The sequence below is a fragment of the Kogia breviceps genome, chromosome 8 (genome assembly GCF_026419965.1).
Source record: "Kogia breviceps isolate mKogBre1 chromosome 8, mKogBre1 haplotype 1, whole genome shotgun sequence".
NCBI classification, from domain to species: domain Eukaryota; kingdom Metazoa; phylum Chordata; class Mammalia; order Artiodactyla; family Physeteridae; genus Kogia; species Kogia breviceps.
In genome coordinates, this window is record NC_081317.1 from 7,736,307 (window position 1) to 7,750,888 (window position 14,582).

Here is a 14,582-nt window from a genome sequence, read left to right on the forward strand (position 1 = left end):
TTATGTTTATTTATTTGCTGTATCAAGTCTTAGTTGTGGTGCGCGGGCTCTAGAGTACCCAGGCCCATTAGCTGAGGCACGGGCTTAGTTGTCCTGCAGCATGTGGGATCTCAGTTCCCTGACCAGGGATCGAACCGGCATCCCCTGCATTGCAAGACCGATTCTTGACCACTGGACCACCAGGGAAGTCCCATGGTTATGTTTTGTATATCCCCAGTCCTGTGATTCTAACCTGGTCTTACCGCTGGATCTTGCAGCAAAACGGGGGTGTTTGGGAGATGAAAGTAGGTGGTCAGAGCCCTGGCTCTGCAGTGACTTGCCCAGGGTTTGAATCTTGGCTCTGCCACAAGACGCCTCTGCACCATCTCACTGGGAGATGCTATCATCAGGTAGGTGCTATCATCACCCCCACTCCACAGAGGAGAAAAACGGAGGCTCAGGTGATCTCACCCGAGGTAGTCCAGGTAAGGTTGCCAGAGAAAATACAGGACGCCCAATGACACTGGAATTTCAGATTTCTAATATAATCATTGGTTGTTGCTGAAACTCCAATATAAGTGGGCATCCTGTATTTTACTTGCTAAATCTGGCAACCCTACCAAGCTTGAAACCCGGGGCTGCCAGAGCCTAAAACCCCGTTTAATTACCGTCCCGCATCGCCCCCCTCCCCGCTCCCCGCCGCCCGACTTCATAAATGGAGAAACTCCAGTCCGGACGACAAGGGAGCCATGGCACATTGGCTCCGACCCCCTCCAGCCCTTTCCTAGGCGGACAGCACAACCCACCTCCCGCAGGAGCTTGGGAGACGTGCGGGAGTGCAGAAGAGGGGAGACGCTGGAGCTCAGACTCCGCCCCCCAGCTGCCGAGGCCCGGCCCCCACTCCCGGAGGCCTCTCCGCCTCGGCCAGCCGCGTACTTCCCACTCACGCCGCGCAAACCGCGCTCGTAAGCGCCGCCAACGCCGTTCAGCCCCGCCCCCAGCGCCCCTGTCTCCTCCCCGTCCTGGCAAACCCCGCCCCTGTCGCCGGCAGCGACCGCCCTTTCAATTTCCAGCCTACTGAAGCTGCGGCGACGGCGCCGCCTCCGCCCCGGGGCTCCGGCTTCCTGCCCGGCTCGTCCGGCCCCTTGGGTCATGGAGCTCGGAGCTGTGGATCGCGAGCAGCCGGCGCGTCCCAACCTGCCCTCCAGGTTAGCGCCCGGCCGGGTGAGGGGGTGGTGGAATCTGGGAGTGGGGGGGGAGTCCCTCGTGCTGTCCCGCCCCAGGCCTCTCCGTTAGTGAGGTAGGAGGGATGGGATGGAAGTCGAGGCTCCAGGCTCCTGATTCTGTCCGACCCAGAGTCGAGGGGTGACCTTGAGCCGAGGGCTCCTCTCGTCTGACTCTCCTTCCCCATCTGTGCAATGGGGACTGGGTTGGCTGGAGGTTTCCCAAGGGTCGCTGATTCCAGCTCCTTTAGGATGGGGACAGTGCTTCCCCGTGTTTGGGGACTTTAAGGCGCTTGATTCCCAGAAGCCATCTGCCCTGACCCCGGCCTGTACCCTCCCCTGCCTCAGTTTCCCTGGGCAGTTTCCTCAGAGGCCTGGGACCCAGCTCTGAGTGTCTGGGTCTTGGCAGGTCCCCGGCTCCCATCCCTTCCCAGCCTGGTCCCTGGAGGCAGCAGCCACCCGGCTGCTGAGCGGCAGTGACAGCATGAAGGCTCCGGTAAGTGGCGGAAGGAGGAAGGCTCACAGGGGACTTGGAGGTGGCTTCTGGCATAGCAGCCTCAGTAGCCTCTCCCACCCCAGGGCTGACTGTCACTTCCGACTCCACTGCTCCTGAGCTGAGAAGGCCAGACTGGCCTCAAGGGCCAGCCCTGATCTGGCAGGCTGTGTGGCCCCAGGCAAGTGGCATTCCATCTCTGGTTTCAGGGCCTTGCCCCTCTTCCTTGTAGAATGGAGATAATAGTACTACCTCCTGTGAGCATCTAAGGTCACCCAGGTGAAGCATCTGTCTACCTGGGAGTGGGATATGTTGTGAAAGTTCAGTTTAGCTGCTCCTGATTTTATTCAGGAAACCCTGGTGAGAAGTTGTGGGAAGTCAGCCACGGCTGCCTGAATCGAGGTCTCTGGGTCCCTTGTGGGCAGGGTACCAGGTGCCAGGCACAGCCTGAGGCCTCAGAGGCTGAACCCCCTCCTCCGCACAGCTGGCCACACAGAGATTTATTTTTAGAAGCTGAAGTGGCTTGTGGGCAGAAAAGCAAGGGCCTCTGGCAGGATATGCCTGGGGGAACAGGGGGGCTGCTTTTTCACCTCTGGTTTTCACAGAGCCCCAGCCCGCCACTCAGTGGTTTCTGAGGGGTGGCGGAGGGACCTGTGCCTTGCGTAGGCTGGGAGAAAGTTAGCACCAGAGAGACACAGCTGGTGACCAAGGTGGCCCAGCACACAATGGCAGGCCCGGGTTGTGTCCCCCGCTAGGCGACCCCGCCTGGAAGGCTTGGTGGGGGGTACTCATTAAGTCTGCCCGCAGTGGGCCAGGAGGGCTTCCTGGTTCCGATGGCCTTTGACACGTGGTTTTCTGGAGGCGGGAGCCTCTGGGCTGCAGCTTTCAGTTATTGAAACCATTCGTTTGCTCCCCTCACATGCCTTTCTACCATCCCTTTACTCACCTGGTCTGCTGACCCAAATCGCGATCATCAGCTAGGGGGATGGCCACTGAGTCAGCTGGGGGAGGGGATGGGCTATGGGCATGCAGGGAGCCTCACCCCAGGGTCTGAAGGGGGCTGGTTGCCCCTCTGATGGGTCACTCTCCTGTCCTCCTGTGCACAGCGCTTCCTGGTAGTGCTTTGGCCACTGTCCTCCCAGTAACTTCATGCTGCGGGCATTATCTATGTCAAAGAAGAAGCAGGTCCAGAGAGGTGGAGAGTTATACCCAAGGCTGCACAGTACACCTCAGCTTCTGGTTAAGAGCACGGTTTCTGGTTTTGAGGCCCCACCCTGCTACTTTCTTACTGTGTGGCCTTGAGCTACCCATTTCACCCTGAGTTGGTTCCCTCATCTAGAATATAAGAATAATAATAGGGCTTATCTCAGGGTCATGTGCTCTGAGCCTGGCAGCCCAGAGGAAGGCCTGGGTAACAGAGATTGTGGCCTCTGCTGATGTTCTGGGAACTACTGAGCTGGGGTTTGGACCCATGAGGCTGGGGTACAGCACCCCTGCAGAAGCTTCTTGGAGTCCCAGCGAGCCCCACTCCCACCCCATGACAACTGTCTCCCCCAGGGCCGGCTCCTACTCATCACCGTGTGCTCCTTGGGCTTTTCTGCTGTCTACATCCTGCTGTGCTGCTGGGCCTGCCTGCCCTTCTGCCTGGCCTCCTGCCCGGACCCCCACCTCTCTATCAACTCCAGGCCCACTGTGCCAGGGCCCCAGCACTTCAGTGGCTACAGCAGCGTGCCAGATGGCAAGGTGAGTTAGTTGAGCAACATGTGGGGGGCAGGCCCGGCCGAGGCTACCAGGGTGCCCCCCAACTCTCTGGGGTTGTGAGAAATGGGCTCGTGTCAGGCCAGCCTGGACCCTGGGCTTGGCTCCCGCTCACAAGCTGACCTGTCACTTTACCTCTCTGAGCCTCAAGTTCTAAGAGGAAATGTCTTTTTTTGGGCTGCACCGCGCAGCTTGCAGGATCTTAGTTCCCCGACCAGGGATTGAACGCGGGCCATGGCAGTGAACGTGCCGAGTTCTAACCATTGGACCATCAGGGAATTCCCAAATTTTTAATTCAACAAATAATTGCCTGGCTGCTCTCAGCTGGGTGCTGGGGATAAAAAAAAATGGTGAGTCAGACAGGGTGGCCACCTGGAATTCCCAGTCCAGTGAGGGGAGCCAGACATCACCACATCACGGTGATGCGTGCATCTTTAGATTTACCCGTCTACGCACAATCCGTTTGTTCAGCAAGTGTGTATTTGGTGCCTTGGATGTGTCCTGCCTTGTGCTGATTGCTGCTGGGGATACAGATGACACAGATAAAAGCCACATCAGCCCCAGAGCTCTCCCTCTGGGGGAGACAGGGACCGTGGGGCCTGGGGGTGACAAGGCAGCTGAGGCCCCTGCCCCACGGCCCACACCTCCCCATGCTTGCTCTGCTGGGCGAGGTTTGGAGCACTTTACCCCCTTCCCCCTGATTTCAGCGGCCCCATCTGGTATGTTTCTCAAAGGCACCCCCCCAATGACAGCCGGTGCAGGAAGCTCCCAGTTCGGAGTTTGACAGCTCTCTGAGTGTTGGTCAGAGGGAGGCGTGCTCAGGGACCCTGGCTTGGAGGAGACCTATTTCATCCCTCTGAGTCCCAGTTGCCTCATCTGTAAAAGGCTGTCATTACAGTTCCTACCTCGGTAGGGTTGCTGTGCAGGTCCAACTGGATGATTCATGGACAGAGTTTAGAACGGGTGCTCTGTACATCTTTGATCAAGAGGCAAAAACAGCTGGGGTCGGGGGGACAAACTCAAGTGCCATACAGGTTTGGCCAGGTGGGACGAATGACGAGGTGGGCTGGGTGGACACTGTCCCAGCTCCATGGTCACGGCCAATGTTCATTTCAGATGCTCAGAGCTCATGGTGATGTGGACCCAGGGTGGCCAGATCCTCTGAATTTTGTTGTTGTTGTTGTTTGTTTGTTTTTTATTTATTTTTGGCTGTGTTGGGTCTTTGTTGCCGCACGCAGGCTTTCTCTAGTTGCGGCGAGTGGGGTCTACTCTTCGTTGCGGTGCGCTGGCTTCTCATTGCAGTGGCTTCTCTTGTTGTGGAGCATGGGCTCTAGGCGGGCGGGCTTGCTTCAATAGTTGCGGCATGTGGGCTCTGTAGTTGTGGCTTGCGGGCCCTAGAGTGCAGGCTCAGTAGTTGTGGCACACGGGCTTAGTTGCTCCGTGGCACATGGGATCGTCCCAGACCAGGGATTGAACCTGTGTCTTCTGCATTGGCAGGTGGATTCATAACGACTGCGCCACCAGGCAAGTCCCCCAAGTTTGTTAACAGAGCACAAAATCTAAGTTTGGAATGTCAAAAGGGCTGATTTTTATAAATTAAGTATTAATTGTCATAAAGACCCTGTGTAGGACAAGCAGAACACCTCCTGGGGCTGATGGTGACCTTGGATCTGACCAGACCCCAGTTGTCAGGTCAGGCTCAAACTGAGGGCAGAATAAGGAAGTCTTGTTGTTTATTACTGGGGCATGGAAAGTGGGGCTACGAGTTCTTAAATCAACATTACGTCAGACATAAAATGTCCCTGAGTGGTCTACAACACTGTGTCTTTTATTGACTAGAATTAATGTTCCCATATCCTTTACACGCCTCCATAAACCTGTGTTCCCCCCAGGAGGGAATGGAGGCCTGGGGTAGGCAGCAAGTCCTTTTCTGGGAGCCCTGACCCCTGACACCCAGCGAATGTTTGCAGGCTTGTTGGCTCAGCTTCCGCCTCTTGGGGGATAATGAGGTGAGGGTTGGACCCTTACTGTGCCTTTGGTCTGTGCTGATCACTCTCCAGGCATTTTTAAATGAATCCTTCCTTACAACCTGGTCAAGTAGATGCTATTTTCATCCCCATTTTACAGATGAGGGAACTGAGGCTCAGAGAGGAAAAGTGACTCGCCTAAGCCCACACAGCTAGGAAGGGGCAGAGCCAGGATTGAGGCTCAGAACCAGAGGTTCCCAGTGTTGTTGTGGGCACTAAAGACTGCTTTTACTTATAAACTGGGACAATGAGACTGGGGCAGAGGAGGGAGTGACCCAAGAGTGATTCTGAAGAGCTGAGGTTCATATTTACCTAACAAACACATACATGACACCCAGTCTGTGCCAGGCACCGCTCTGAGTGCTTTATAAATATTTGCTTATGTAACCCTAATGAAGAAGTGCAGCGTAGGGCCTCTTAGGGCCTCAGCAATAGAGACCAGGGTCAGGAATGTGGCTGACGAGGAGGCACGAAGATTCCCTGAACACAGACTCTTAGCTCTGCCACTTGTCATCGGTCTGACCTTGAGAAGGTCACTCCAGCTGCCCAGCCTCGGTTTCCTCATCTGCAAAATGGGTTGATAAAGGGACTTACATCCCTTTACTGATACAGATGTCAAGTGTGGTCAGGGGGTGTTCCTGGGTGGAGGAGCAGGCAGGTGGAAGCTGTGTGCCCAGGACTTTCTTTTTTTTTTTTTTAAAGAATTGCTTTAGTTTTCATTCTTTTTTTTTAATATAAATTTATTTTATTTTATTTATTTTTGGCTGTGTTGGGTCTTCGTTGCTTCGAGCAGGCTTTCTCTAGTTGCAGTGAGCGGGGGCTGCTCTTTGTTGCGGTGCACGGGCTTCTCATTGCGGTGGCTTCTCTTGTTGCGGAGCACGGCCTCTCGGCGTGTGGGCTTCGGTAGTTGTGGCTCACGGGCTCTAGAGCGCAGGCTCAGTAGTTGTGGCGCACGGGCTTAGTTGCTCCGCGGCATGTGGGATCTTCCCGGACCGGGGCTCGAACCCATGTCCCCTGCATCGGCAGGCGGATTCTTCACCACTGAGCCACCAGGGAAGTCCCCCAGGACTTTCTTTCTCTCTACCTCCCCCTGCAGCCGCTGGTCCGAGAGCCGTGCCGCAGCTGTGCCGTGGTGTCCAGCTCGGGCCAGATGCTGGGCTCGGGCCTGGGCGCCAAGATTGACGGTGCTGAGTGTGTGCTGCGCATGAACCAGGCGCCCACCGTGGGCTTCGAGGCGGACGTGGGCCGGCGCAGCACCCTGCGGGTCGTCTCCCACACGAGCGTGCCTCTGCTGCTGCGGAACTACTCGCACTACTTCCAGCAGGCCCACGACACCGTCTACGTGGTGTGGGGCCAGGGGAGACACATGGACCGGGCGCTGGGCGGCCGCACGTACCGCGTGCTGCTGCAGCTCACCAGGACGTACCCGGGCCTGCAGGTGTACACCTTCACTGAGCGCATGATGGCCTACTGCGACCAGGTCTTCCAGGACGAGACAGGCAAGAACCGGTAAGCCAGGGGCCTGCCTGCTGGGGTCTCCCTGGTGGCTGGGGACCTGCCTTCTCCAGCAGCCTCTGGTCCATCGAGGGTCTGCTCTGCCAGGCGCTGGGGCTCAGCAGTACAGGCGGACGTGGTCCTGCCCTCTGATGGGGGCTGGGAATCAGAGGGCTGTCATTCATTCATCGAGTTATCTTTTTTTTTTTTTTTTTTTTTTTTTGTGGTACGCAGGCCTCTCACTATTGTGGCCTCTCCCGTTGCGGAGCACAGGCTCCGGATGCACAGGCTTAGCGGCCATGGCTCACGGGCCCAGCCGCTCTGCGGCATGTGGGATCTTCCCGGACCGGGGCACGAACCCGTGTCCCCTGCATCGGCAGGCGGATTCTCAACCACTGAACCACCAGGGAAGCCCACATCGAGTTATCTTATAGATGAAGAATTCCAAATGGTGGTGAGGGGCGTTCGGCCTCGCCAGCACGCGTTGCGGGGTGACTGGTGTGGGCCCGCATCGGGGAGCTCTTCTCTCTGGAGGGGATGCTCTGAGACCTGAACTGGTCTCTGACGTCCCTTCCTGATAAGGAAAGCAACAGTGACAGTTCTGACAGCCCTTTTCATGCACCAGGCGCTGCCCTCAAGATCCCTAAAAGAGCGCTCCGACTCCTGTGGCCCCCTCCTCCACGCATGGGCTCCTCCCTGCCACCTCCCCAGCTCAGAAAAAATACAGCCGCCAGCCTCCAGTTTTTCAGACAAACACTTGGGCTTCGCCCTTGACTCCCCTCGTTTCATCAACCGCCGCGTACAATGGGCTCTCTAATCTCCTCCCCTGCGCACGGGTGCCACCTTGACCTAAGCCACCATCCCCACCTTGACCTAAGCCACCATCCCCCCTGCTCTCTCAGCACCCCCTGCAGTCTGAGCTCCGACTGCCCCAGGGAATTCACCCCGTCAGTCACCTGCCCTCAACCCTGCAGCAGCTTCGTATCACGGGGAGAGTAAAGTCCAGACTCCCAGCTCCTCCCTCCCCTGGCCTGTGATCCCCGCATGATCTGGGCCCTGCCTGCTTCTGTGATCTCGTCCTCCTTCGCTTACCCTGTTCCAGCCACCCTGGCCGTCTGGGACTCCTCAGACATCCACGCTGCTCTCACCTGCAGGCCCGCGCACGTGCCCTTCCTTCCCCCAGGTCCTCCCACGAACGACCCTTTGCTTCCAGATGTGGATGGAGTGTCGTGTTGACCCCAAATGCGGGAGCATCTGCCACCTGACATCCTTCATCCCATTGTTTTGTTTCTTCGTCTTCCCAGCAGTTCTCTCCCAGCTGCCCCCTCCCTCGAGAATGTTAGCCATGGGCGGGGCCGGTTCAGGCCCGCAAAGGGCTTGGGAGGTGTTCAGTTTGAATGACTGAATCACCCCACACCCCCTCGGTAGAGGTGGAGGTGAGTGGCCCTTGGCTGGGAGAGTGACCAGTGCTGGTGCTTTGAGAGAGTCGAGGCCTGGGGTGGCCACACAGTTCCTTGCTCTGAGCTGGGTGTTGGGGCCTGGGGGAGGAGCTAGGCTGACAGCGTTCCCTCTCCATAACCACGCATAATTATCCCCATTTCACGGATGGGTCACTGAGGCTCAGAGAAGTTCACGAGCAAACCTGATGCCGCAGAGCAGGTTCAAATGGAAGACCGTTTGACTCCAGAGGACCGTCTTCCCCACTTTCAACGAGCGTGCTCTTCTGCCTCCTGCTATCTCCCCAAGCTTGGTCCCGTAGCTGTGGACAGGGTGTGATCAGGGCTGCCTCTCCACCGCTGGGAGAGGGGTGGTTTGCTCGAGTCCTCTGTGGCTGGGAAGCGTTGAACGGACCCGGCTTGGCACCCCACCCCCACCTGTTGCCCACTGCTGGCCTTGGGCTGGGGCTGCCCCATCCTCAGGCACCCCCAGAGCCCCACTGTGGGCGTCAAGGTGAGAGGCCCTCGGCTGGGAGGGGAACCAGTGCTGTGCCTTGAGAGAGCTGAGGCTGGGGCCACCTTGCTCCCAGTTGAGGTGGGGGGCACGGCTGGCTGACTGCTTCCCTCCCTCTGCCAGGAGGCAGTCGGGCTCCTTTCTCAGCACCGGCTGGTTCACCATGATTCTCGCCCTGGAGCTGTGTGAGGAGATCGTGGTCTATGGAATGGTCAGCGACAGCTACTGCAGGTCAGGCCAGCCAGGCGCCGGGAGGGAGGGCACCATGCGTGGGCCCTGTCCATGCTGGAGGGTGCGTGGGCTTCCCGATGGGTGACCGAGGCACAGGGTGCAAAGGAGCCCGGCCTCTGGGACAGGCTTACCAGCCTCCGCTCTGCCTGTGAGGCTTTTGGGCCTGGCCGCCACCTCCCAGAGCCGCTATTTTCTCATGTCCGAGACAGAAAATAATCACACGTTCCTCAGAAAGTTATGGAAAGGTTTAGAGAGAGAATAATCTGCCAAAGTGCCTACCACAACGTCAGGGCTGATGGTGTCAGTGATCTATTACACCTGAGTTCTGACTTGTGCTATTATATAGCTCAACATAATCATAACTAACATAACTAACTGAACTGAAAGGGTCCCACGTCTTCACCCTCTGTTCTTTTTGGAACTTCTTTGCTGAGCGCGTGGGTGAGATGGTAGTAGCCCGTGTGCCCTCTGCCGTGGCACCTGGCTAGACAGCCAGTGAGTAGGTGGGTGTTCAGGGCCGGCCGCTCCATGCGGCAGGGAATGAGGGCTCCGTCACCAAGAGCCCAGCACCAAGCGCTTTGCATGTTTGGACCTGTGGCTTCAGCCGAGAAGGTAGGTAATCACCATCCCCCTTTTACAGATGGGTTATTGAAGCTCACGGTGTGTGTGTCCGTCTTTGGCCTAGAGTCAGCCAGCTTGCAAGAGGCAGAGCCAGGGCTTGAACCCTGGCCTTTGGGATCGTCAGGGGCGGCCCTGTTCCTCCTTTGTTCTGGCCTCCCCTGGGACCACAGAGCACGGGGCTCTGTGGCCTGTAGTACCTGGCGAGCGGGGGTCCGGTAGGTGGCGGGGTCTGGCGGGAGGCGGGCGAGTTCTGGTGCCTCACGCTCTCCACCCACAGGGAGGCGAGCCACCCCTCGGTGCCTTACCACTACTTCGAGAAGGGCCGGCTGGACGAGTGTCAAATGTACCTGGCACACGAGCGGGCACCTCGCAGCGCGCACCGCTTCATCACTGAGAAGGCCGTGTTCTCCCGCTGGGCCAAGAAGAGGCCCATCGTGTTCGCGCACCCGTCCTGGAGGACCCAGTAGCCCCGTCGCGCAGCCAGCCGCCGCAGCGCCTTCACCGGGCCTCGGTTCCGACCACACTCCACCAAAAACATTTAATTTATGGATCCTGCCTCCTATCACGTGCCGATCGGACCGACGATCCCTTCCTGCCCCACCCTGGGGACACTTGGAGCCAACTCAGGCCTCTAGACTTACTCGGAGAAGAGGAGGGCCGTGGTGACCTTTGCACCCTCCTCCCTACCCCTGCTCCCTGAGTAATCTGAGTCAGGTTCGCCCCACCTCTGAGTCTGTGCGGTGGCCTTTGCTCCCGGGGCTGGCGCCACCCCCCACCCCCCACCCCCGCCCCCGTTCACCAGCACCATGAATTTCAACCGAGCACCAGCCCTGGCCCTTGCCCTCTGCACCCCCTCTCCACCTGCCTTTGGTGCCACGCTTCCCAGGCCGGTCGCCCTGGTCAGGGCCACCCAGAGCTTGGGGTTTGTTGGGCGAAGGGGCCTTTGAACTGTAACTGCCCGGGCCACCTCTGGAGTGTATGGGTAAACATGTGTTCCGGAAGCCTGTCCCGGCTGTTGTCACGTGTCTGGGGGTGGGGACTGGGGCTCCTCTCGCCACCACAACGCCACGATGACCTGTTGTCTTGAGGGCAGACCTACAGCCAGCTGGGCTTCTGGCCATTTAACCTGCCTGCATGTTTCTTCCCCAGGAACCTACCCACTTCCCCACCAGGTCAGGGAGTCTGACCCCACGACTGCACTTGACCCAGGGAACACCCAGCTCAGGGGCTTCTATGGGATCCCCACCCTGTACCCAGTGGGAGGAGAGTCAGGGTGGGAGGAAATTCTTCCACATCATGTTGCCTTCCTGGTCCAGGGTCAACTTCCACTGGCTTTGCCAGTTAACTTCCCAGTTAACTCTGGGGTTGGTTACACTGTGGGGAGGGAAGGACAAGGGCAGGCTTGGGGCTTTCCTTCTCTGAGTCTCAGTTTGGTCACCCGTGAAGGAGAAAAGCACATCCACCAGTGAACAGGTGCCAAGGGTGTAGAGCCACGCCGGGGTGGGTCAGAGTTACAGCCCATTTTGCAGCTGAGATGAAGCTGCTTGGCTGAGGCAGGTTGCAATCCAAGGCCTGAGAGCTGCGCCTGGGTGTCTGGGCCCTGCACCGGGGGGCTGGAAAAAGCCCACGGAGGCTTCACCCCCCTCCTCCCTTCTTCCCTCCGAACTTCCTCCCTCCCTCCCTCCCTCCCTCCCTCTTCTGGAGACCAGGAGACTAATGGAGGGCCGGGACCCCAGGCTGTCAGCTGGGATGGAGCCCTAGGGTTCTAGCTTCCAGCTCCGGGGCTTGGCCGCTCGGCTGGTGACCTGTGCAGAAACTGCCCCTGGGCACCACGCTTAGCTCAGTGTTCTGCTGTTGCCACTTGAAATTCTTCTTCTTCTTTTTTCTTTTAACGAGGGGCTGCGCCTTTTCATTTTGCACTAGACCTCACAAGTCATGTAGCCGTCTGTGCCAGGGAGCCTGGGTGACCCATGACAGCCCCTCTCCCACCCCCGGCCTTCTCAGGAGAGACTGGAGAGCTGGCACCTGGCCCACCTGTCTTTTGTGCCCTGCCTCCCCCTACCGGGTGCCAGGTGTGCCCAGAAGCCTCTGCGGGCGTGGGAGGAGAGCCCTGGGCTGGGGGGAGGGCAGGGAGCACAGCCGTGGGAGGCAGCAGGCTGGCAGCTGAGCCACGGCCCGGCAGCCGGCGAGTGTTTGTGAGTAGGTGTTGGGCAGAGGTAAGGGAGGAATGTAACCTGGCAGGTAGAGGGTTGGTGGGGGAACTTCCGGGCCCAGAGAGGGAGGGCTCTGGAGTCAGACCTGGCCTCGTTCTGGCTCTACTTCCTGCTGCGGGACCCTGGCAGGTTAGTGCCTCCCTCGTGTGTAAAAGGTACTAAAGTAGTCCCTACCTCATGGGATGGTACGAACTGGGAGAGATGGCATCCGTAAAGTGCCTGTCCCCAGGGGGAGCCATCATTTTCAATGGGGTCCCCCGTGCTCACCCAGCCCTGCCCTCCTCGGTGGTGGTAGTTGGCCCGGAAGACTTCCCACTCTCATCAGCTGTGTCTGCTCACTGCCTCACCCTCGGTCTGCGAGGCCCAGGGTCCGCCTGGTTTGCTAGGACTCCGAACTCCACCCCCTCCCAGCACGTTGCCTCCTCCTCCTGTTCCATTGCCTGGGAGATGCTGGCCCAGCCCTTGGGGCCCAGTGCACAGAGGCACCTCTGTCTTGGCCCTGCCCTCGGGTGGGTGGGATGTTTATTGCTGCGTTGGTCCAAATGTTGTGTTTCTGGGGTGGTGACCCGGCAGGGACGATCCACCAGCTACTCCCTCCAGGCAGGTGAAGATGGCTGGTGACTGGATCTGGGCCTGCCGACAGCTCTCTGGACCCCCTTCTCTGCAACTGCAGTTCCTACAGCTTCCGGGAGGTGAGCTGGGGGATGGGAGCCTCCTCCCCAGCCCTGAGGAGTGTGTCAGGGTTGGGGGGGGCACCCTTGGCGTGCCCCTTGTTGGGCCTCTGTTTTCCTGTCACATCCAGGCTCCTTTGTCTCCTCAGCAGGCCTGCTGGGGATGCCCCCTACTTCCTGCTGAGGACAGAGGGGAAGCTGGGCGAGTCTCATAGCCTGGAGGCATCTTAAGGAGCCTCTCCTCAGAAGGAGCTTCGGCCCAGGTCAGGAACTCACATTCAAACCTCATCTAGCCAGGAGAGGACAGGAGTCTTGGTTCTCCTGGGTACTGGTGGGCACCCATGTCCAGCATCAGCTGGGCCGGCCTGACCACTCCAGCCTCTGTCTGAGAAGAACCAGGTACCTCCTGGTTCCAGACCCACTGCCCAGAGGCCTCTGAGGGCTTTTTCCAGTATCCCATGGAAGGTAAGAATCCTAACAGTGCAAAGATTGCTAAGGGGTGAGAAGGGGAGAGTCACACCCTGGACCCCCATCCTGGGGCAGGAAGGCCTGAAGCGTAGGCCACCTCCATCAGACCATGCGGGAGCAGCTCCGGGGCAGGGGACCGGCTGCTTAGCTGCAGGCAGGGCCGGGGAGCAGTGCCAGGATTGGCCGCAACCTGCCGTCCATGAAGGCCCTGGCATGCGTGTGAGGCAGGCCTGGGGCTTCCAGGGGGCAGGAAGGCTTGTGCTTATTCAGCAGACAGGTCTGCCGGAATCCCAGCTCGGACACCTCTGTACTCTCTGTGCGTCACTTTCTCCCTCTGGAAAGTGGGAGTAACAGCAGTGCCCATAGGTTATTTTAAGGATTCAGCGAGGTGTGTTTGCAAAGTGCTTATTAGCACAGGAGAAAGCACCCGACACACACGGAGCTGTGTGGGTTTTCGTATCCTTGTTACTGTTATTGTTATTATTATTATTATTATTATTTTGGCCGTGCCGTGAGGCATGGAGGATCTTAGTTCCCCGACCAGGGATCAAACCTGTGCCCCCCGCGGTGGAAGTGCAGAGTCTTAACCACTGGACCGCCAGGGAAGTCCCCTTGTTAATATTATGGAAATGGTTGTTATTGTTCTTAGGGCCCAGGAAAGGGAAGCTAGCCCTAGAGCAGAGCCTCCTGGAGCAGGCCTGGCCCCAGAGACATGACAGGCCTGACGGGGGAGCTCCAGGTCCGGATTTGGTCCAGGAGCTGGGCTGCGGCACCCTTTTATTTCCGGAGTCTAGGTCATTGGCCTGGAGCTGGGAGAAGGGCGAGGGGTGGATTGGGTGCCTCCACCCCTCGCCTCTAACCTGCCTGTGACCTCAAGCAAGAGGCTCCCGTCCTCCTCCCAGCCGTCCCGTTCATCAGGTGTCCTGCCTGACTGCCAGGGCCTCCTGCTCCGTGGTTTCCTGTCCTGTGACCGGCAGGGTGGCTCAGGCGCCGGGCAGGGCTGGGGTGAGGACGGGGCTGAGGCTCAGGAAGCAGATGGAGGTGGACACCAGGGGGCAGGAAGCCTTGCAGGCACTCCTGGCTGTTTGCACTCCCCGCGCCCCCGCACTGCCTGGTGGGCAGTGCCTCCATGGCCTGGAGGCTGGACCTTGGGGGCCCCCTGACTTTTGTTTTAATTAAAAACAAAGTGGTATTAACTTCCCTCATTCGTCTAATGCAAACCACCTGGAAGTTTATGAAGCAGAAAGTGAAAATAGCACCTACCCCACTCTCCCCACATCTACTCTCCAGGGGAAACTACTGCCAGTTGTCCTGAGTGGATTCTTCCAGAAGCCTTTTGTGTGTATTTACAAACATATATGCATAGATAGTTGTATAAAAAAAGGAATCACGCTATACATGCAGTTTATTTTTTATATTAAAAATAAATTTTAAAATATAAAAACATTGACCAT

At 58.2% G+C, this 14,582-nt stretch overlaps 1 protein-coding gene across 2 annotated transcripts; it reads left to right on the top strand.

Annotated features, from left to right (window-relative positions):
- The first annotated feature begins 992 nt into the window (after window positions 1-992).
- Window positions 993-10,782, top strand: ST6GALNAC4 (ST6 N-acetylgalactosaminide alpha-2,6-sialyltransferase 4). Of its 2 annotated transcripts, XM_059072673.2 has the most exons (6): window positions 1,026-1,187; window positions 1,612-1,698; window positions 3,253-3,438; window positions 6,577-6,989; window positions 9,048-9,155; window positions 10,054-10,782. In XM_059072673.2, the coding sequence occupies exons 2-6, from the start codon at window positions 1,687-1,689 to the stop codon at window positions 10,241-10,243; spliced, it is 909 nt and encodes a 302-aa protein (XP_058928656.1). In that variant the 5' UTR covers window positions 1,026-1,187; window positions 1,612-1,686; the 3' UTR covers window positions 10,244-10,782. The 2 variants fall into 2 exon arrangements, with proteins under 2 accessions (XP_058928657.1, XP_058928656.1); XM_059072674.2 differs by lacking the exon at window positions 1,612-1,698 and having other exon boundaries at window positions 993-1,187.
- The last annotated feature ends 3,800 nt before the right edge of the window (window positions 10,783-14,582 follow it).

What these genes read in the sequence shown, in the direction of transcription:
- ST6GALNAC4 (XM_059072673.2), top strand. An exon ending in GACGAGACAGGCAAGAACCG is followed by an intron (nt 6,990 to 9,047) that starts GTAAGCCAGGGG and finishes TCCCTCTGCCAG; the next exon opens with GAGGCAGTCGGGCTCCTTTC. An exon ending in GTCAGCGACAGCTACTGCAG is followed by an intron (nt 9,156 to 10,053) that starts GTCAGGCCAGCC and finishes CTCCACCCACAG; the next exon opens with GGAGGCGAGCCACCCCTCGG.